The 22,440-nt window shown below is 38.0% G+C and overlaps 1 protein-coding gene across 3 annotated transcripts in view; it reads right to left on the bottom strand.

The window, feature by feature from the left end:
* The window catches only part of ZNF567 (zinc finger protein 567), a 28,174-nt gene extending 6,449 nt beyond the window's left edge, over window positions 1–21,725 (bottom strand). Inside the window, exons 1-3 of one of the 3 annotated variants that reach the window (XM_059906245.1) lie at window positions 21,680–21,725; window positions 19,976–20,075; window positions 18,072–18,145 (exon numbers count right to left, since the gene is read on the bottom strand). In XM_059906245.1, the coding sequence (XP_059762228.1) occupies window positions 18,072–18,080 (9 nt within the window). In that variant the 5' untranslated portion in view covers window positions 18,081–18,145; window positions 19,976–20,075; window positions 21,680–21,725. The other 2 variants (XM_059906246.1, XM_059906247.1) reach the window with 2 other exon arrangements.
* Window positions 21,726–22,440: the final 715 nt, after the last annotated feature.

The raw sequence follows: 22,440 nt of genomic DNA, 5'->3' as shown, positions 1-22,440 counted from the left end.
TTCTAAAAATGTTTATTGTGAAGTCACTTTGTAACCCCAAATTGGACTAGTTTACTAGGGTGCCAAGATATACAAAACACTGTCCCTGTTCACAAGAAGTTACAACCTCAAAGCATGTAACACATACCTTCAAGAAAGTATGTGTCAACACAAATCTACAAGGTGTTATGGGTACTATAACAGAAGTATGTACAAGATAACAGTGTATTACAAGGGCAGAACAATTTTTCAGGCTTCACTGAGGAAGTAAATTTTTTCCTCTTCAAGATTAATGTGTTATGCAGGAAGAATATAGTTTTAAAATGCATGGGAATGACTTTGGGCATCCAGTAAAAATAGAGTGAATTGGTCAAGCAAAAATTGGAGGAGAGTTTATCCTTAAAGGGCAGCAATGAGTAAGAATTGTTAGGTTTGTGGCTTTTTTGCATGAAGGTACCCCAAAGCCCATAGCTCTTCAGGTGAAGAGCTTCCTCAAAGGTGACAGGGGACAGAATTGAGGGCTGGCAGATGAGCTGGAGATTTAGCGATAAATTCTGGAAGTGAAAGAACTACAGGAAAAATGACACCCCAAATCTGAGTATAAACTCTGCCATAACTCCAGGTTGATAGTTAAACTAAGCAATTGTTAGAGAGATAACAGGAGGCTTAGCAAAGAGCAAACAGAAAGACACCAGAAAAGAGTTTTGAAAAACAGAAGTGTACCTAGTGAGATTTGGAGATTTCTGCATTTTTGATTAACAGCGTTCCACAACCTGCTCATAGCTTAAGCAGAAGAAAACTGAAGCCTTATTGGACTGAGGTGTCAGAAGCTGGAGCTAACAAAAAGCAGCAGGAAGTATAAGGGGTGAAACACTGAAAGAAAGAGAACTGCAGAAAGTCAGCCCCCAAATCTAAGTATAAATATATACCAAATTCTTTGAGAGCTAAAGTACATGAACACAGTGGGAATCTACCTCCCATCATGGGACCAGGGTAAAAAGCAGCAGGTGGAAGCTTAAGGGACCTAGCTATCAGCTGCTTCACACTTGGGGTGGAAGTGGAGGGGCAGGGAGGGCAGAGTTTGAAGTTTGATTCCAAGCAAGTTAATCGTCTGCTAGAACAACAACAAAAAACAATAATCCTCAGAAAAACAGACATACAGAATTCAGATTACTATATTACTCATGACATTCTGGTTTCTAGCAAAAATTAGACATGTAAGCAAAACAAAACAGAAAAAGAGGGAATATGACCCATATTCAGAAAAAGTTCATGGAAACTAATTTCTAGTGGACCCAGGTATTGGATTTTGCCCCAAAGGCTTCAAAACAGCTGTTCTAAATGTATCCAAAGAAGAAATGAAAAACCTGGCATGGAATCTTGAAACATAAACTGCTAAAAAAGCATGAAGTGAAAATTCTAGAGTACAGTAACTGAAATGAAAAATTCACTATGTAGGCTCAGTAGCAGACTAGAAATAGAAAAAGGAGCAGTCAGTAACCTTGTAAATACAGGCATACCTCAGAGATATTGCAGATTCAGTTCTAGACCACTGCAATAAAGTGAGTTGCACGAATTTTTTGGTTACCCAGTGCATATAAAAGCTACATTTACATTATACTGTAGTCTATTAAATGTGCAATGGCATTATGTCTAAAAAACAATGAACATGCCTTAATTAAAAAATACTTTACGGCTAAAATGTGCTAATCATCACCAGGGCTTTTAGTGAGTTGTAATCTTTTTGCAATACTAACATCAAAGATCACTGATCACAGATGACAACAAATATAACGAAAAAGTTTGAAATACTGAAGAATAGCCAATGTGACAGAGACATGAAGTGAGCAAATGCTGTTGGAAAAATGGCACCAATAGACTTGCGTTAAACTCAGCATTGCTACAAACCTTCAATTTGTAAAAAATGAAATATCTGCAAACTGAAATAAAAGCATAATAAAATTAGGTATGCCTATATATAACTAGATCAACAGAAATTAATCAATCTGAATAGAAAGGGAAAGAAAAAGAAAAAAAATGAATACACTCACAGAGAGCAGTGGGTCAATTTCAAAGTAATCCAACAGAGGTGTAATTGGAGTCCCAGAAAAATAGGGAAAAAAAAAAGGGTCTGAATAATTTTTAAGGAAATAATGGCCTAACACATTCAAAGTAAGCAAAAACTTAACTTACATACTGAAAAAGCTTAATGAACCCCAAAAGGATAAAAACAAAAGAAAACCACACTCAGGAAATCCTAATCAAACTGCTAAAAGCCAAAGAGAACATCAACCAAGAATTCTGTACTGAGCAAAATTACCTACTGAAAATAAAGTCAACATAAAGCTACTTTCAGAAAAAATCTGAGAGAATTCATCACTAGCAAAACTGTACCATCAAAAATGGTAAAGGAAGGTTTTCAGGCTGAAGGTAAAAATGACATCAGATGATAAACAAGGTCTTTAGGAAAGAATGAAGAGGTTAAGAAAATTTGTATATAAAAGACTATAAATATTCATTTCCTTCCTTATTTAAAAAACATGAGTGTTTGAAGCAGGGGTTGGTGAACACTTTCTGCTGTTTTAGTATGAACGCAACCACGGACAGTATATAAAATGAATGAGCAAAGTTGTGTTTCAATAAAACTTCATGTATGGACACTGAGATTTAAATTTCATAAAACTTATGTAGGTGAGAAATATTTTGATTACGTAGGTCAGAAATATTTTGATTTTGCACTTTTTCAAACATTTAAACTGTAACTATTTTAAACTCACAATCTATACAAAAACACATAGCAGACTGTTTTTAGCCTCTGGGCTGTAGACCCTTAGTTTAAATAGGCATTCTAACACCATTTATTACAAATATAAATATCACATACATGGCGAACAAAAAAACAAACCACGGGGAAGCCAGTAAATGAAAATACAATGTTGCAAGTTGACATATTTTACCTTAAGTAATTCAGTACTATCTCTAAGTAAAACATGATAAGTTAAAGATGCATACTGTAATCCCTAAAGCAACCAAAAAAAATAATGCAAACATATAACTACAAACTCAACAGAGAAATAAAAATTAATTATGAAAATGTATTGCTTGACACAAAATAAAACAGGATATAGGAACAGATGCACAAAAACAGGTTAGGAGTAATCTTAAATGCATATTATTAAATGTAAGAAGCCCAATCTGAAAAGGCTACATAATATATGATTTTAACTATATAACATTCTGGAAAAGGCAAAACTATGGCGATGATAAAAAGATCAGTGGTGGGACTTCCCTGGTGGTGCAGTGGTTAAGAATCCGCCTGCCAATGCAGGGGACATGTGTTCGAGCCCTGGTCCGGGAAGATCCCACATGCCGTGTGGATGCCCACGAGCAACTAAGCCCACGAGCAACTAAGCCCGTGCACCACAACTACTGAGCCTGCGCGCCACAACTACTGAGCCCGTGCACCAAAACTACTGAAGCCCATGCGCCTAGAGCCCGTGCTCTGCAACAAGAGAAGCCACCGCAATGAGAAGCCCGCGCACCGCAATGATGAGTAGCCCCTGCTTGCTGCAACTAGAGAGAGCCCAAGCTCAGCAACGAAGACCCAACGCAGCCAAAAATAAAAATAAAATAAAAAAATAATTAAAAAAAAAAAGATCAGTGGTTGCCATTGCCACATATTATAGAGGAGAGGGAGAGATGAATAGGCAGAGCACAGAAGATTTTTAGAGCAGTGAAATTAGTCTGTATAATACTATAATGGTAGATACATGTCACTATATATTTGTCAAAATCCATAGAATATATAACACCAAGAATGAACCCTAATAAAAACTATGGACTTTGGATGATAATGATGTATCAATGTAGGTTCATTGATTTTAACAACATACCACTCTGGTGTAAGATACTGATAGTAGGGAAAGCTATGCATGTGTCAGGGGGTAAGGGCATAAATGGAAACTCTCTGTACTTTCTGCTTAATTTTGTCTAAACCTAAAACTGCACTAAAATATAAAGTATAGTTAAAAGATTAAAATAAAACAGGTTAGGCAATCAGAAAACAAAGAGTGAAATGGCAGCCCTAACTCCAACTACAGGACTAAACACTCCAACAAAAAGACTGAGATTATTAAAATGTATAAAAAACCAAGACTCAAAATATATTCTGTCTTCAAGAGACATACTTTAAATACCATAGACACAAATAGGTTTAAAATAAAAGGATGGGAAAAAAAACATAAAAACATTAAGCATGGGAAAGCTGATGGGGCTATAGTAAAAGAAGCTGAGAAGTATTACCACTACAGACAAAGAAGAACATTTCCTGATAATGAGTAAATACATGAGGAAAATATAGCAACTACAAATGTATATGTACTTAAATAACAGTTTCAAAACACGAGGCAAAAATTGACAAAACTAAAATGAGATTTTAAAAAGTCTAAAATCATGGTTGGTGTTAATGTTTGTCAGTAACTGAGAGAACTAGACAAAAGGGGGAAAACCTGTAGAGATTTAGAATCTCTAAAGAATACTGACACCTAATGCATTTGATATTTAGACCACCACTTTCAATAATTTCACAACACATTTTTTTCAAGAGTAAATGGACTATGCACCAAGATAGAACACAAACAAGTCTCAACAGATTTAAGACAAATCATACAAAGTATGTTTTCTGACTACACATGAACTAAATTAGATATCAATAAAAATAGCATATCTAGAAAAGCCCCAAATGTTTGGAAATTAAACAATACACTTCCAAGTAACCAATTTAGGGTCAAAGAAAAATTAAAAAATTTTTTTTCATAAAATATATTAAACTAAATGCAAATAGATCGAATTTTGAAGATGCAATTAGAATAGGCTAAAAGAGAAACTTATAAGTTTAAATGCTTATATTAGAAAACAAGAAAGATTTAATATCAATTATTTAAACTTTTATCTTAAGAAGCTTTAAAAAAGAATAAGTTAAACTAACCCCAAAGCAAGTAAAGGAAATAGTTAGGAAAAAAGGAAAAATCAGTAAAATAGAAAATAAATAAGCAATAGGGAAAAATCAATGAAACCTAAAGCCAAATCCTTGAAAGTGTCAATAAAATGTGAAACCTCTAGTTAGATGGATTAAGAAATAAAGAGGGATGTTACACATTGCCATTATCAGATTCTACAGATATTAAATAGATAAGAGAGAATTATAAACAAATTAAAGGCAATAAATTAGACAATGTAGATGAAATGGACAAATATTTTAACTTAAAAAACATATTACCAAAAGAAAAAAATCTGAAAACCCTTAACTATTAAAGATACTGAGGGATTTCCCTGGTGGTCCAGTGAAGTCCACTTCCAATGCAGGGGGCATGAGTTTGATCCCTGATTGGGGAACTAAGATCCCACATGCTGCGGGGCAACGAAGCCTGCGTGTGCCACAACTACTGAGCTTGCACACCTCAATGAGAGAGCCTGTGTGCCGCAAACTACAGAGCCTACATACTCTGGAGCCCGCGCACCACAACTAGAGAGCCCACACACCCTGGAGCCCATGCGCCACAACTAGAGAGAAGCCCATGTGCCACAACAAAGAGCCCATATGCCACAACAACAACAACAAAAGATCCCGCATGCCACAACTAAGACCCAATGCAGCCAAAAAACAAACAAACAAAAAGTAAACAAAAGAAAAACAGGGACAAGAATCAAAAAACAAATGGGAAAACAAAAAAATAGCAAGATGGTATATTTAAACACAACTTACTGATAATTCATTAAATGAAAATGGACTAAAAACTCTAATTAAAAGGTACAGTATCAGGAGTTACCTGGTTAGGATCCTGGGCGTTCACTGCCATGGCCTGAGTTCAATCCCTGGTTGGGGAACTGAGATCCCACAAGCCATGCGGTACAGCCCCATCCCCCCCACCCCAAAAAAGGTAGAGTATCAGACTGGAGATAAAAGTAATACCAAAATATATACTCTCTGTAACAGACTCATTCTAAATATTAAATCATAGGTAGGTTAAAGTATAAAGAATGGAGAACAGGTATACTATGTAAATACTAATTGAAAGAGATCAGCCTATATGGCAGAATAGAAAGACCTTGATTGAGCTCACCTCCTCTCACAAGCACACCAAAATTACAACTATTTACAGAACAACCATCAGTGAAAATGAGTGGCACCTACAAGAAAAGGTCTACAGATAAAGAAGGTACGACAAGATGTGTAGGAGTGAGGTTGTGATGTAGTCAAGTTCCAGCCCCCCCAGGTAGGCTACCCATGAATGGGAGACTAATTATAATTGCAGAAGCTCTCCCCAAGGAGTGAGGGATCTGAGCCCCATTATCAGATTCCCCCGCCCCAGGGGTCTTGTGCCGGGAAGACAAGCTCCTAGAACATTTGGCTTTGAAGGCAAGTGGGGCTTACTTTCAGGAGTCCCAGAGGGCTAGGGGAAATAGAGACTCCACTCTTAAAGGCACAGACAAAAATCTCACATGCTCCAGGAACCAGGGCAGAAGTGGTAATTTGAAAGGAGCCTGGGTCAGACCTATCTGCTCATCTCAGAGAGTCTCCCAAAGAGGCCAGAGGCAATTACAGCTCACCCTAGGGACAAGACACTGGTGGCAGCCATTTTGGGGAGCTTGTTCTACAATGCAGACACTGTGCTAGCAACCTCCATTTTGGATTCCTCCCTCTAGCTTATCAGCCTCAGGACCCATCCTCCACCCAACAGCCCAAAGGTCCTAGTAAATAGATGCCTCAAGACAAGCAACTAACTTGGTAGGGACAAAGCCCCACCCACTAGCAGACAGGCTGCCTCAAGACCTCCTAACCCCACAGCCGACCCTGGACATGGTCCTGCCCACCAGAGGTCCCAGGACCTAGCCCCACACACCAGTGTGTAGGCACTAGAATCAGGGCCCCCAGGGCCCTGCAACCAGACCTTGCACACTCACCAGTGGGCAGGCACCAGCCCCAGCATCCATGGTCCCACACACCAGTGAGCCTGCTCTAGAGTTGGGACCAGTCTCAACCACCAGCAGGTGGACATCAGTCGGACAACCACAGCCCTGTAGCCTGTAGACCCAGCCCACCCACCAGCAGGCCAGCACCTACCCTGGGACTGGCTGGGCTCTGACCCCACCCACTAGCAGGCCAACACAAACTTTGGGACATGCCTCATGCTGCAGTGTCAGAAAATGGCCCCTCTCACCAGTGGTCAGACACCAGTTCTGGGACCCCTGGGCTCGGCTGCCAGACCCCAGGACCTGGCTTCACCCACCAATGGTGGACACCAGCCCCAGGGTCTCCTGGACTCTGCCCACCAGTGAGCTAGCACTAGCCCTGGGGTCACCTGGGGTTTCCCAGCCAGTTGCCTTAAGACCTGCCCCACCAACCAGCGGCCAGCAGTCTCTGCACAAGGCAAAGCCTGGCAACCAACCAGAACGGAGGCCAACCAAGCCTACAAGACCGCCCACAGTAAGCAATCTGTCACAACAGAAGGACCCATGCAACCCAACAGGGGGCACCCTAGAGCATACAGCTCTGGTGATAAGATGGGCGTGCACTGCTGGGACACACAGGACATCTACAAAAGGCCACTTCTCCAAGGTTGGGAAAGGTAACCAAACTACCAGATACACAGAAATAAAAACAGCAAGTTAGGTAAAATGAGGTGAGAGAGGAACATGTTCCAAATGAAGGAACAAGATAAAACCCCAGAAGAAGAATTAAGTGAAGGGGAGTTAGGCAATTTACCTGAGAAAGAGTTCAAAGTACTGATCATAAAGATGATCAAAAACTCGGGAGAAGAATGGATGCATAGAGTGAGAAGTCAGAAGTCTTTAACAGAGTGTTAGAAAATATAAAGAACAACCAAACAGAGATGATGAATATGATAAATGAAATGTAAAATACAGTAGAACGAATCAACAGTAGACTAAATGATACAGAGGAACAGATCAGTGAGCTACAAGCAGAGTAGTGGAAATCACTGCCACTGAACAGAAAAAAGAAAAAAGAATGAAAAGAAATGAGGACAGTTTAAGAGGCCTCTGAGACAACATCAGGACACTAATATTCACATTACAGGCACCCCAGAAGGAGAATAGAGAAAGGGGCTAACAACATATTTGAAGATATAATAGCTGAAAATTACCCTAACTTGGGAAAGGAAACAGACATCCTAGTCAAGGAAGCACAGAGAGTCCCAAACAGGATCAACCAAAAGAGGAACACGCCAAGACTTACTGTAATGAAAATGGCAAAAATTAAAGATAAAGAGAGAATATTAAAAGCAGCAAGGGAAAAGCAACAAGTTACACACATGGGAACTCCCATAAGGCTATCAGCTGACTTTTCAGCAGAAACTCTGCAGGCCAGAAGGGAGTGGCACGATATATTTAAACTGATGAAAGGGAAAAAGCTACAACCAAGAATACTCTACCTGGTAAGGCTCTTGTTCAAATTTAGTGAAGAGAGCAAAAGTTTTACAGACAAGGAAAAGCTAAGAGTTCAGTACCACCAAAACAGCTTTACAAGAAATGTTAAAGGGACTTCTCTAAGCAAAAAAGAAAAGACCACAACTAGAAACATGAAAATTACGAAAGGAAAACTCTCATACGGTAAAGGTATTAAACCGTCCATGCACAAAGCTAATAGATTAAAACAAAAGTAGTAAAATTATCTATATCCACAATAAGCAGTTAAGGGAGATCCAAAACAAAAAAAAAGTAAAATATAATGTCAAAACCAGTAATTGTGAGAGGAGAAGAGAACAAATGCAAGGTTGTTAAAATGCATTTGAAATTAAGAGATCAGCAACTTAAAACAATCACATATACATATATACATATACATATACACACACACGTACATATATTGCTATATAGAAACCTCATGGTAACCACAAAGCAAAAATCCATAATAGATACACACACAAAAAGAGGAAGGAATCCAAACATAACATTAAAGATAGTCACCAAATCACAAGAGAAGATAAGAAGAAGGAACAAAAAGAACTACAAAAGCAACCCCAAAACAATTAACAAAATGGCAACGAGAACATATATTGAACATATCAATAATTAGTTCAAATGTAAATGGATTAAATGGTCCAATCAAAAGACAGAGTGGCTGAATAGATACAAAACAAGACCTGTGTATATGCTGCCTACAAGAGACTCACTTCAGATATAAAGACACAGACTGAACATGAGATGGAAAAAGGCATTCGTGGAAATGGAAATCAAAAGAAAGCTGAGGTGGCAATACTTATATCAGACAAAATAGACTTTTAAATAACGGGTGTTATAAGAGACAAAACATAATAATCAAGGGATCAATCCAAGAAGATGTAATAATTGTAAAAATACATGCACCCAACATAGGAGGACCTAAATATATAAAGCAAATATTAAGATATAAAGGAAGACACTGACAGTAACAAAATAATAGTAGGGTACTTTAACATACATCAATGTGTCTATACAAAGAAAAAAAATCAATATGTAAACAAGGGCTTTAAATGACACATTAGTCCACATGGACTTAACAGATATACACAGAACATTCCATCCAAAAGCAGCAGAATACACATTCTTTTCAAATGCACATGGAACATTTCTCCAGGGTGGACCACATCATAGGCCACAAAACAAGGCATGGTAAGAAAATTGAAATCATGTCAAGCATCTTTTCTGACCACAATGCTATGAGATTAGGAATCAACTACAAGGAAAAAAACCTGCAAAAAACACAAAAACGTGGAGACTAAATAATATACTACTAAACAACCAATGCATTAGTGAAAAAAATCAAAGAGGAAATTAAAAAAATACCTGGAGACAAATTAAAACACAAACACAATGATCCAAAATCTATGGGACACAGCAAAACAGTTCTAAGTGGGAAGTACATAGCAATACAGGCTTATCTCAGGAAACAAGAGAAATCTCAAATAAAAAACCTAAACTTACACCTAAAGGAACTAAAAAAGAACAAACAGAAGCCAAAGTTAGTAGAAGGAAAGAAACCATAAAGATCAGAGCAGAAATAAATGAAATAGACACTAAAAACAAACAAACAAAAACAATAGAAAAGATCAATGAAACTAAGATCTGTTTCTTTGAAAAGATAAACAAAATTGATAAACCTTTAGACAGACTCATCAAGAAAAAAAGAGAGGGTCTAATAAATCTGGTCAATAAAACCAGAAATGAAAAAGAAGTTACAATTGACATCACAGAAATACAAAGACTCATAAGAGACTACTGCGAACAACTCTGCCAATAAAATGGACAACCTAAAAGAAATGGAAAAATTCTTAGAAATGCACAATCTCCCAAGACCGAACCAGGAAATAGAAAATACGAACAGACCAATTACCAGTAATGAAACTGAATCAATAATAAGAAAATTCCCAACAAACAAAATTCCAAGACTAGATGGCTTCACAGGTGAATTCTAACGAACATTTAAAGAAGAGTTAACACATATCCCTCACAAACTATTCCAAAAAATTGCAAAGGAATGAACACTTCCAAACTGATTCTATAAGGCAGTGTCACCCCAATACCAAAACTATACAAAGACATCACAAAAAAAAGAAAATTACAAGCCAATAACACTGATGAACACAGATACAAAGATCCTCAACAAAATAATAGCAAACTGAATTCAACAATACATTAAAAGCATCATACACCATAACCAAGTAGGATTTAACTCAGGGATGCCAGGATGGTTCAATATTCGTAAATCAATCAATGTGATATACCACATTAACAAACTGAAGAATAAAAACCATATGATCATCTCAATAGATGCAAAAAAAAGCTTTTGACAAAATTCAATATCCATTTATGATAAAAAAAAAAACTCTCAAGAAAGTGGGTATAGAGGGAACATGCCTCAACATAATAAAGTCATATATGATAAGCCCATAGCAAACATCATTCTCAATGGTGAAAAGCTGAAAGCATTTCCTCTAAGATCAGGAACAAGAAAAGGATGCCCACTTTTATTCAACATGGTATTGAAAGTCCTAGCCACAGCAATCAGACAAAAAAAGAAAGAAAAGGAATCCAAATTGGAAAGGAAGAAGTAAAACTGTCACTGCAGATGACATGATACTATACATAGAAAATCCTAAAGACGCTACCAAAAAACTACTAGAATTCATCAATGAATTTGGTAAAGTTTCAGGATACAAAATTAATATACAGAAATCTGTTGCATTTTTATACACTAACAATGAACTACCAGAAAGAGAAATTAAGGAAACAATTCCACTTACAATCACATCAAAAAGAATGAAATACCTAGGAATAAACTTACCTGAGGAGGTAAAAGACCTGTATTTGAAAAACTATTAAGACACCGATGAAAGAAATCGAAGATGACAGAAACAGGTTTGAAAGGTGTACCAGGTTCATGGACTGGGAGAATTAATATTGTTAAAATGACCATACTACCCAAGGCAATCTACAGATTCAATGCAATCCCTATCAAAACACCAATGGCGGGACTTCTCTGGTGGTCCAGTGGTTAAGACTCTGTGCTTCCAACGCAGGGGGGTGCAGATTTGATCCCTGGTCAGGGAACTAAAATCTCACATGCTGTGTGGCGCAGCCAAAAAAAATACCAATGGCATTTTTCACAGAACTAGAATAAATAATTTTAAAACTGTATGGAAACACAAATACCTCGAATAGCCAAAAGAATCTTGAGAAAGAAGAATAGATCTGGAAGTATCACACTCCCTGACCTCAGACTATACTACAAACACAGTAATCAAAACAGTATGCTACAGGCATAAGAACAGACACACAGATCAATGGAACAGAATGGAGAGCCTAGAAATAAACCCATGCACATATGGTCAATTAATCTATGACAAAGGAGGCAAGAATATACAATGGAGAAAAGACAGTCTCTTCAATAAGGGTTGCTGGGACAATTGGACAGCTATGTGTAGAAGAATGAAATTAGAATATTTTCTAACACCATATATAAAAATAAACTCAAAATAGATTAAAGACCTACATGTAAGACTAAAACCATAAAACTCCTGGAAGAAAACATAGGCAGAAAAACACTCTGACATAATTTGTAGAAATATTATTTTGGATCTGTCTCCTAAGTCAAAGGAAACAAAAGTAAAAATAAACAAACGGGACATAATTAAACTTTAAAAGCTTTTGCACAGCAAAGGAAACCATCAACAAAATGAAAAGGCAACCTACAGAATGGGAGAAAATATTTGCAAATGATATGACCAATAAGGGGTTAATATCCAAAATATAAGCAGCTCATACAACTCAATATCAAAACAAAAACAAAAACAAAAACAAAACCAATTAAACAATGGGCATTAGATTAAATGGACATTTTTCCAAAGAAAACACAGAGATGGCCAACAGGCACATGAAAAGATACCCACAATCACTAACATCAGAGAAATTCAAATCAAAACCACAATGAGATATCAATCACCTCACACCTGTCAGAATGGCTGTCCTCAAAAAGACCACAGACAACAAATGTTGGCAAAGATGTGGAGAAAAGGGAACCCTTATACACTGTTGGTGGGAATGTAAATTGGTGCAGCCACTAGGAAAAACAAAAACTAAAACTATCAATAGAACTACCACATGACCCAGCAATTCTACTCCTCGGTATGTATCTGAAAAAAATAAAAATGCTAATTCGAAAAGATACATGCACCCCAATGTTCACAGCAACATTACTTACAATAGCCAAGATATGGAAGCAACCTAGGTGCCCATCAACGGATGAATGGATAAAGAAGATGTGGTGTGTACACACACACACACACACACACACACACACACACACACACACACTGGAATATTACTCAGCCATAAAAAAGAATGAAATTTTGTCATTTGCAACAATATGGATGGACTTGGAGAGTATTATGTTCAGTGAAGCAAGTCAGACTGAGAAAGACAAACACTGTACATTATCATGTATACGTGGAATCTAAAAAAATAAAACGAATGTATACAACAAAACAGAAACAAGACTCACAGACATAGAAAACAAACTAGTGGATACCAGTGGGGAGATGGAAGGAGGGAGGAACAAGATAGAGGTAGGGGATTAAGAGGTACAAACTACTAGGTATAAAATAAATAAGCTACAAGGATATATTGTATAGCACACAGACTATAGCCAATACTTGTAATAACTATAAATGGAGTTTAACCTTTTAAAACTGTGAATCACCATGTTGTACACCTGAAATGTATGTAATGTTGTAAAATCAACTACACTGCAACTAAAAAAAAACAAGAAAGAAATGGAGGGAGATGCTCTAGATTAAAAGACATTTAAGACATTTTTTGGAAATTAATTAATTAAAATTAATTCATTTTACATTAATTAAAATTAAAAATTAAAAATAGGGACTTCCCTGGTGGCACAGTGGTTTAGAATCCATCTGCCTGCCAATGCAGGGGACACAGGTTCAATCCCTGGTCTGGGAAGATCCCACATGTCACGGAGCAACTAAGCCCGTGTGCCACAACTACTGAGCCTGAGCTCTAGAGCCTGCGCGCCACAACTACTGAGCCCACGTGCTGCAACTACTGAAGCATGCGCACCTAGAGCCTGTGCTCTGCAACAAGCAAAGCCACTGCAATGAGAAGCCCGCATATTGCAATGAAGAGTAGCCCCTAATGGCTGCGACTAGAGAAAGCCCACATGCAGCAACGAAGACCCAACGCAGCCAACAAAAAAATAAAAATAAACACTAATCATAAGAACACCAGAATGGTTACAATAGTATCAAACAAAATAGATTTCAGAACAAAGAATATTATCAGGGATTACGCAAGGCATTTTATTTTATTTATATTTAATTATTTATTTTTGGCCGCACTGTGCAGGGTGTGGGAATCTTAGTTCCCCAACCAGGGATCAAACCCGTGTCTCCTGCACTGGAAGCGTGGAGTCTTAGCCACCAGACCGTCAAGGAAGTCCCAAGTAAGGTATTTTATAATGATAGAGGGGATCAATTCATGAGAAGATATAACAATCCTAAATGTGAATACACCTAAAAACAGAACCTCAAAATATATTAAGTAAAAACTGATAGAACTGAAAAGGAAAAATAGACAAATCCACAATTACAATTTAAGATTTTGACTTTCTTCTCTGTCATTGCTATAACAAATAGACTGAAAGATCAATAAGGATACAGAAGACTTTACCATCCTAATCACCCAATTTGACCTGATTATTTAGAGAATACTCCATCCAATAACACTAGAATATACATTCTCTACAAGTGCACACAGAACATCCATCAGATGCTACTATAATCTGTGGTACAAAAAAAGTCTCCATAAATTTAAGAAGAATGAAATCATATACAGCATGTTCCCTGATTGTAACAAACTTAAACTAGAAATCAATGACAGAAAGCTATCTGGAAAATCCCCAAATATTTGAAAATTAAACACACTTCCTCTAAACAACCAATGGGTCAAAAAGGAAATCATGAGAGAAATTAGAAAATATTTTCAACTGAATGAAAATGAAAATACAACATGTCTAAATTTGTTAGAGAGAAATTTATAGCATTAAATGTTCTATTGGAAAAAATAAGTCTCATATCAATGATATAAGCTCCCATATACAAAACAAGAAAAAGAGTTAATTAAACCCAAAGTAATGAAAAGGAAAGGAAATAAAAATATAAGAGCAGAAATGAAGAAACAGGAAACAGAAAAATAATGGAGGAAATCAATGAAACCAAAAGCTGGTACTTTGAAAAGATCAGTGAAATCGATAAACCTCTAGCCAACTGACAAAGGGAAAAGGTGAGTCACAAATTACCAATAACAGGAATGAATCAATGGCACTGCTACAAACTGTACAAACATCAAGAGGATAAAAAGAGTAGATTTTTGAACAACTTTGTGCCAATATATTTTATAACTTGGATGAAATGGACAATTCCTTGAAAGACACAAATTATAAAAGCTCACTGAAGAGAAAAAAAAAATTGATAACATGAATAGCCATAGTTGTATTAAGGAAATTGAACTTCTAGTTAAACACCTTCCCACAAAGAAATCTCCAGGCTCAGATGGCTTCACTGGTGAATTCTAACAAACACTGAAGGAAGAAGTAACAGCAGCTCTACACAAATTCTTTCTGAAAATAAAAGGAGAGAATACTTCCCAACTCATTCTGTAAGACAGCATTACCTTGATACCAAAACTAGACAAAGATATTACAAGAAAAACTTGTAAGTTCATCAAGCAATATATGAAAAAAGAATCTATCATGACCAAGTGGGGTTTATCCTAGGGATAAGCTGGTTTAGCACTTCAAAATCAATCAATATAACTCACCATGTTAATTTAAAAAGTGGAAAGGCCACATAATGCAGAAAAACCAACAGATGCAAAAAAACTTTTGACAAAATTCAACAGCCATTTGTGATAAGAATGATCCGCAAACTAGAACTTCTTCAACCTGATAATCTGATAAAGAGCATCTAAGTAAAAATTGTCACTAATGTTACACTTTGTCAAAGACTAAATGCTTTTCCCCTCAGTCAGGAATAAGGCATAAATGTTTGTTCTCACTGCTTATATTCAACCTTGCACTGAAGGTTCTAGACAATGTAGTAAATAAAGCAAGACAGAAATAAAAGGAATACATATTGGAAAGCAAGAAGGAAAACAGTAATTATTCACATATGACATGATTATCTATGCAGAAAATCCTAAAGAATCTACCAAAAAATTACTAGAATAAGTTTAGACAGAATGCAGGTTAATATAAAAAAATCAATTGCATTTTCATATACTAGCAATAAACAATGGGAATTTGAAATAAAAATGAATAGTATTTACAATAGCATAAAAAAAACCTAGGGATTAATATAACAAACATTTGCAAGATTGGTACACTGATAACAACAAAACATTACTCAGAGAATTTAAAGATCTAAATAAAAGGAGATGTGCCTCATATTCATGAATTAGAAAACTATATTATCATTATTGATTACTATTCTTGAATTTAAACTATTAATGCATATTTTAATATTTTCCTCTCCCCTAATAGATTGTCTTAAACATTCTTCTAATGTGCTTTGGGTCTAATTCTATGAAAACTGTAAGATAAGAGCTAATTGTTTAATGTCATTGGTACAGAGTTTCTGTTTGGGATGTGAAAAAGTTCTGGAAATAGATACTGGTGATGGTTATACAACATTGTGAATGTACTTAATGGAACTGAATTATATACTTAGAGATGGTTAAAATGATAAAATTTTATGTCATGTATATTTTAAAACACACACACACACACACACACACACACACACACAAACAGAAAAGTGTAAGCAACACAAACATCCATAAGGGAGCACTGGGGTGAGCACTTGGAGGATTGGAAAAGGAGCAAAGGTGTTAAATGGGAAGATAAGTTACCAGTATGAGAGAGACACCCATGATGATATCAGTGGAGATAAAGGGAACTGAAATATAAGGAATAAGATTCACCACTAAATGGTCGTGCAGTGGAAAAGAGACACTTCTCAAGTTAGCTGTGTTAGCAGGTGGGTAGGGGCTGGGCCCATAAGCAGATTGAGGGGGAAAAAAAAGACTAGAATGGTAGGCGATAATAAGGTAAATCTTGGGCATGTGCCTGAAGTATCTGTGGAAGACACAGGTGGTGATATCTAGTTGGAGGTTGGATACGGTTTTGACACCCACAACAGAGATTTAGGATTAAAATTATTTGAGCATCATTAGAATAATAGTGGTAGATTGTGAATAAGAACAGGAGACTATACAGTGAAGAGAACTGATACAGAATCTGGAGAACACCAGTATTTAAGAGGTCCAATATATACAATGGAATATTACTCAGCCATAAAAAAGAACAAAATAATGCCATTTGCAGCAACATGGATGAACCTAAAGATTGTCATACTGAGAGAAGTAAGTCAGACACAGAAAGACAAGTATCATATGATATCGCTTATAGGTGGAACCTAAAAAAAGGGTACAAATGAACTTATTTACAAAACAGAAGTAGAGCCACAGATACAGAAAATAAACTTATGGTTACCAGGGGATAAGGGGGGGAGGGATAAATTGGGAGATTAGGACTGACATATACACACTACTATACATAAAATAACAAATAAGAGCCTACTGTCTAGAACAGGGAACTGTACTCAGTACTCTGTAATGGCCTATATGGGAAAAGAATCTAAAAAAAGAGTGGATATATATATGTATATGTATAACTGATTCATTTTGCTGTACACCTGAAACTAACACAACATTGTAAATCAACTATACTCCAATAAAAATTAAAAAAAAAAAAAAAAAAGAGGTCCAGGTATAAAGATGAATTTTCTGAAAGAAAGAACCAGAATAATGTCTTTGAAATCAAGAGCAGACTACTTCATGAGTTACACTCCTAGTTCAGTATGGTGATCTAAGTATATTCATTTACTTCTCTTGCATCTGAACATAAAATTAGAAGAAATTTAAAAATAGGAATAAATCTATAACACATACCACAGATTTTTAGGAATTATTAGCAGCTATGAGCAGAACTCAAGGAGCGGAGAGGAGAAATACAGGATCTTGGTTTTTGTACAATCTGCCAAAGCATAGCTCTAGTCTCAAAGCCTCAAGACAGGACTTCTTGCCACTTAACTAATAGCAATCTATCAATTCCATCTCCATCTTGACTGTTTTTATCTTTGCAAGACAGGTTCATGAAGTAATATATTCTCATTTAATTTGAGGAAATGCATTTTTGTTCTAGCACTGCTTCTGGGAGAACACTGAGAAAAGATGTTGAATGATTATACCCACTTAATGTGTGAACACTGCTTAAAATTAGAAGGAGCACTTGTGGAAGGTAAAAGCTTATCTGACCACTATAGGAACAAGTGGGGGCTACTTTCCTGAAGGGGAAGATAAACAGGAGGATTTTAGTACAAGAAAGGGAAATGCTCAAATATTCTTAAAAACAACAACAAAAAACTATTTCAGAAAGGAGAAAGGAACCATCACCTCACCTGAGCCATGGTTTTGAGATCTGCAAGAGATGACCGGTCTTCCTTTGGGCTCCTCTTTAGAAAAGGGGCGGTTCCTAAGAAGGCAAAACCAAGATGAAAAGAAGCCACATGCCACTACACATGCTTTTAAGCTCTCTTATGACTTACGAGATTGACTCAAGATTGACTCCATTTCCCTTGCTTTGGTGCTTGTCCACTCTATACACCCCACACCAATACGGGGGGAGAATAAGCTAGACAAAAATGATTTTATCCCCAAAGCCAGAGATACAGGCTCCTGGGGCAATGGGTTAGATTTTGGGCAAGCCCCCACCTCTCTAGCACTATCTTTTCTCTCCTAAACTGCCTACTATTATTAACTACTTCCAAGCTATTCTCTATTAAGGCTCTACCATTTACATCATGAGCAGCAACACGTGAAAATTCTTGTCACTCCATACCCTCATGAGTACCACTGATACAAACTTCCTGATGCTTACCAAGGTATACACTGTGATTCTAGTTCTTATTTTTCTTAGTATGAGATAAGATAAGCTTCTATTCACAAGTTTAAAAAGCACCTTAATTTTTGTTTGTTTTTTAAATAAAAGCCAGGCCAAGCCAGGCAGCCAACTCCCCACGACAGCCACCACCGCCATCCATCTTTAGTTTCTTGTCTGTGAAAGGTCTCAATTTTTTCACTTTTCTATTAACTTATTTTTATTTTCTGGATTGATATTAGATCTTTTTTAAAGGAAGGAAATTAATTCTGTAATTACTTAAAATAATTTGTTATAGTTTTTCTTTATCATACACTTTATTTCCTTTATATATTTGAGTGTATCTGGACTTCGTATTTAGTTCCACTGATCTGTTCATTTAGTTACCAGGATTACTCTGCAGTTATTATAGTTTTAAAACATATTTTAGTATCAGGTAGGCTTACTTCCCCCTTCATTATTTTTCTTTAACAATTTCTGTCTTGTTCATTTTCTCCTAAGAACTTCAGAAAGTTAAAAAATTTTACTGAAATTTCAATGAAACTCCATGAAATGTTAGGGAGTTTTGACAATTTATCATGTGTCCCTGGTCCTTTTATTTAAGTCTTTAATTTTTGAGTCCCTTAGGAACATCAAAATTTTTTTTATACATCATGCTGTCTTTTGTATCTTATATTTTGATGGCCACTGGCAACTTTCCATAGTTTTTTGATGCATATATACACATACGCACAGACACATATATGAAACCTATTGATTTGTTAATGTCTTTTCCAGCAAACCTGAGTTTTCTAACTGTTGTCATTGTTTTGAACAGGATGGTAACTTAGAAATTTTTCTGCCTCAGACTCAGCAGATGTCCCAAAGATGGTAGGCAAAACAATCTTTCAATTGTCCCTCATTCTAAGATAAAGTCTTGTAAAGCAGCTGACTGTAAAGTTTTGCTACCATTAATTTACCTCCTACTTCGAGAGGCTGAGAAAAGGGAATGTCTCTTTAAGAGAGCAAATTATTTTTAGAACATAGTTTTCTAGGGGGAAGAAAAGTAGGTGCTTCTCACTCCCTTATAATAAACAAGGGGCTCCTCAGACCCTGATGCCACTATAAATCAAAGTGGTGAGAGAATTTGGTGGGGAAATGTACATGTTTCCAGGATTTGGGCGGCAGGGGGGGGGGGCAGGGTGGTGGTGACTAAAGTGGCTAATTATCACCTGAGCTCCAGATGGGGAACCCACGGATGGAGCATGCCTAGGTTGGTTTGGATCCTGTCCAAGAGGACTGACAGGAGAGAACAAGACCTACCAGAGTAGGTGGGCCACTGCATGCCAAGAGGAGGCATCTAGAGAAGTGGCCATGCCCATGAAAAGGGAACTGTATTTGGAAGTTCCCAGCAGTGGGGTCTCTCAGAAGGTAAATATGACTTACACTAAATTATAACGGTACCAGTCATCTTAGCCTCTTCTTGTCCCTGACTTCTGACTTCTCTTTTCCAGCTCCCAATCCATTCCAGCTGGGGACTATCAACCTAGAGGGAGTAAAGAGGGGACAAAATAGAGGTTGAGGAATTAGAGAAGAAACTGATCATGTTTTCTTTAGCACAGCACATTTCCAACAGGAGGGAGAGTTTTTGCTTTTAAAACAAGTTAGTGGGACTTCTGTGGTGGCACAGTGGTTAAGAATCCACCTGCCAATGCAGGGGACACAGGTTTGAGCCCTGGTCCGGGAAGATCCCACATGCCGCAGAGCTACTAAGCTCTAGCGCCACCACTGAGCCTGTGCGCCACAACTTCTGAGCCCGCATGCCAAAGCTACTGATGCCCGTGTGCCTAGAGCCCATGCTCTGCAACAAAGAGAAGCCACCGCAATGAGAAGCCCGCGCACCGCAACGAAGAGTAGCCCCCGCTTGCCGCAACTAGAGAAAGCCCACACACAGCAACGAAGACCCAATGCAGCTAAAAATAAATAAATAAATTTATTTTAAACAATAAATAAAATAAAATTAAAAAAACAATTTAGAAGTATTGATTTCTACAGTGAACACTTTATTCAGCTAAATGAGACTGATCTTGTGTTTAAATGTTCGATTTTTTATCTTCACAATGACTGAAGAAATTATTGAAACTTTATTGTCCAGGAATTCACCCAAATAGAAATTCTGAGAGTAGCAGTTATGGGAGAGAGTTTTTTGTGTATTCCTAATGATGTTCTACTTATGTCAACATACTGGTCATTAGTCAATATGGGGTTTCGCAATATACAATTGTTCCATCTGAAAATTATTTTAATTTTACCTCCTCCTCTCCGTTTTTAAAATCTCTATTTTTTTTACTTGTCTAATTGCCAGAGTCAAATTCTATAGGCATATAAAATGGACAATATTCAGACAATCTAAACAATACATAGTACTTAACTAGTCTTGCATCTACTTTCTCAAACGCTCCATCTCAGTCACACAACGAGCCAGACACATTCCTAGTCACCGTGAATTGTGCAATTACTTGTGTGCACAAATACTTCAAAATTGGACATAGTCACAGTTATATCATCCACTACACAATCCCAATCCCATAGACACAATTCATGCATCTCTCAGAGCCCATTACATAATTCTACAGAAAGCTGCAAAATTTTACTCACAAACCCCTTACTGTTGCCTCTCCAAAGTCGCATACAGTCTCAAACACAAATCTACTCGCACCTAATTTAAAAATTAGACACACGCAGAGACCCTCTCACTTTCATAAACAATAGGTTCCATAATGTTACACAGAATAACACACGTTCCACACACACACACACACACACACACACAAGACCAGGCACAAAAAGCTACCCAAACAGAACGCCTGTGTGTGCCAGGCCGAGCTCACACCCGCCTCGGGCTCCCTGTTCCCTTCTCGGCGTTCCCAGCCCTGGCTCCCAAATCCTTCCCCTGCCTAGGTTCTCGCTTCCCTCCTCGCTTTCTCTAGGGCCCGGACTCTCGCTTTCTTCCCCGGCCTTCTCTCAGCCCAGGTTCTCTCTCCTTTCGTCGCTTTTCCCAGTGCTGGTTCCCACCTCCCTGCTCAGCAATCCCCACCGGGTACCACAATCACCAGCCTGCCCAGCGCCAGCAGGACCCACCAGCCTCACCTTCGACTACTGGCCAGCCATCTGCGCTTGCGCACTCCGGCGCGGGCTCTACCTCCCAAGAGTCTCCGCGGCTCCTTCTTCGCCGCCGCGTCCTAGGCGCGCCTTCTCGACATCCGGGTTTTTGCGGCCTTGAACTACATTTCCCACAGCCCCTGGGCTGCTTTTGAAAAGAATTTTGATCTTTGGTTCATCTCTGATTCCCCTCTGAGGTCCTCTCGGTTGTCGCGCTCCGAGTGGTAACCTGAGTCTGGGCACGGCGGGCACTCACGGTGAGGAAGCCCCCACCCTCTGGCGCACACAGGGTGTGTGGAGCCTGGAGCTCAGGCCTGTGTAGGCGTGTATAAGAGTGTGTGAGCGTTTGTGGCAGTAACGAGGCGGGGTGTGTGTGCGGTGATGAGGCCGTGACTGGTGCAAGATGCGGGACCCTTTGGGTGACCGTGATCGGCTGTGATGTTGAGGTAGGTGACACTGTGGGGCTTGAGACCACCCTTCAGAAGACGATGCTGTTGTTACCTAGTGTGGTGGAAGAGGCTTTTAATTCTGTGACCGGGTGGGAGTTTGGTTGTGTCACGGGGTAGAGCTTCATTTCTGCGGTTCTGGTTTAACGTCGGGACTGAGGCAATCTGTTGAAGATCTCCCTGAGAGTGTATCTGTGCCTGTCAAGACGACGATGCCTGTATTAACCGGTGTTGCACTGAAGCACGGCCTGAGCTGCTTTTGTCAGCACCTCCACCTCCAGTGCCCAGACTCCAGTGCTTAAC

This window comes from Balaenoptera ricei, chromosome 19, assembly GCF_028023285.1.
Source record: "Balaenoptera ricei isolate mBalRic1 chromosome 19, mBalRic1.hap2, whole genome shotgun sequence".
NCBI classification, from domain to species: Eukaryota; Metazoa; Chordata; class Mammalia; order Artiodactyla; family Balaenopteridae; genus Balaenoptera; species Balaenoptera ricei.
This window is presented reverse-complemented; position numbering and strand designations above follow the sequence as displayed.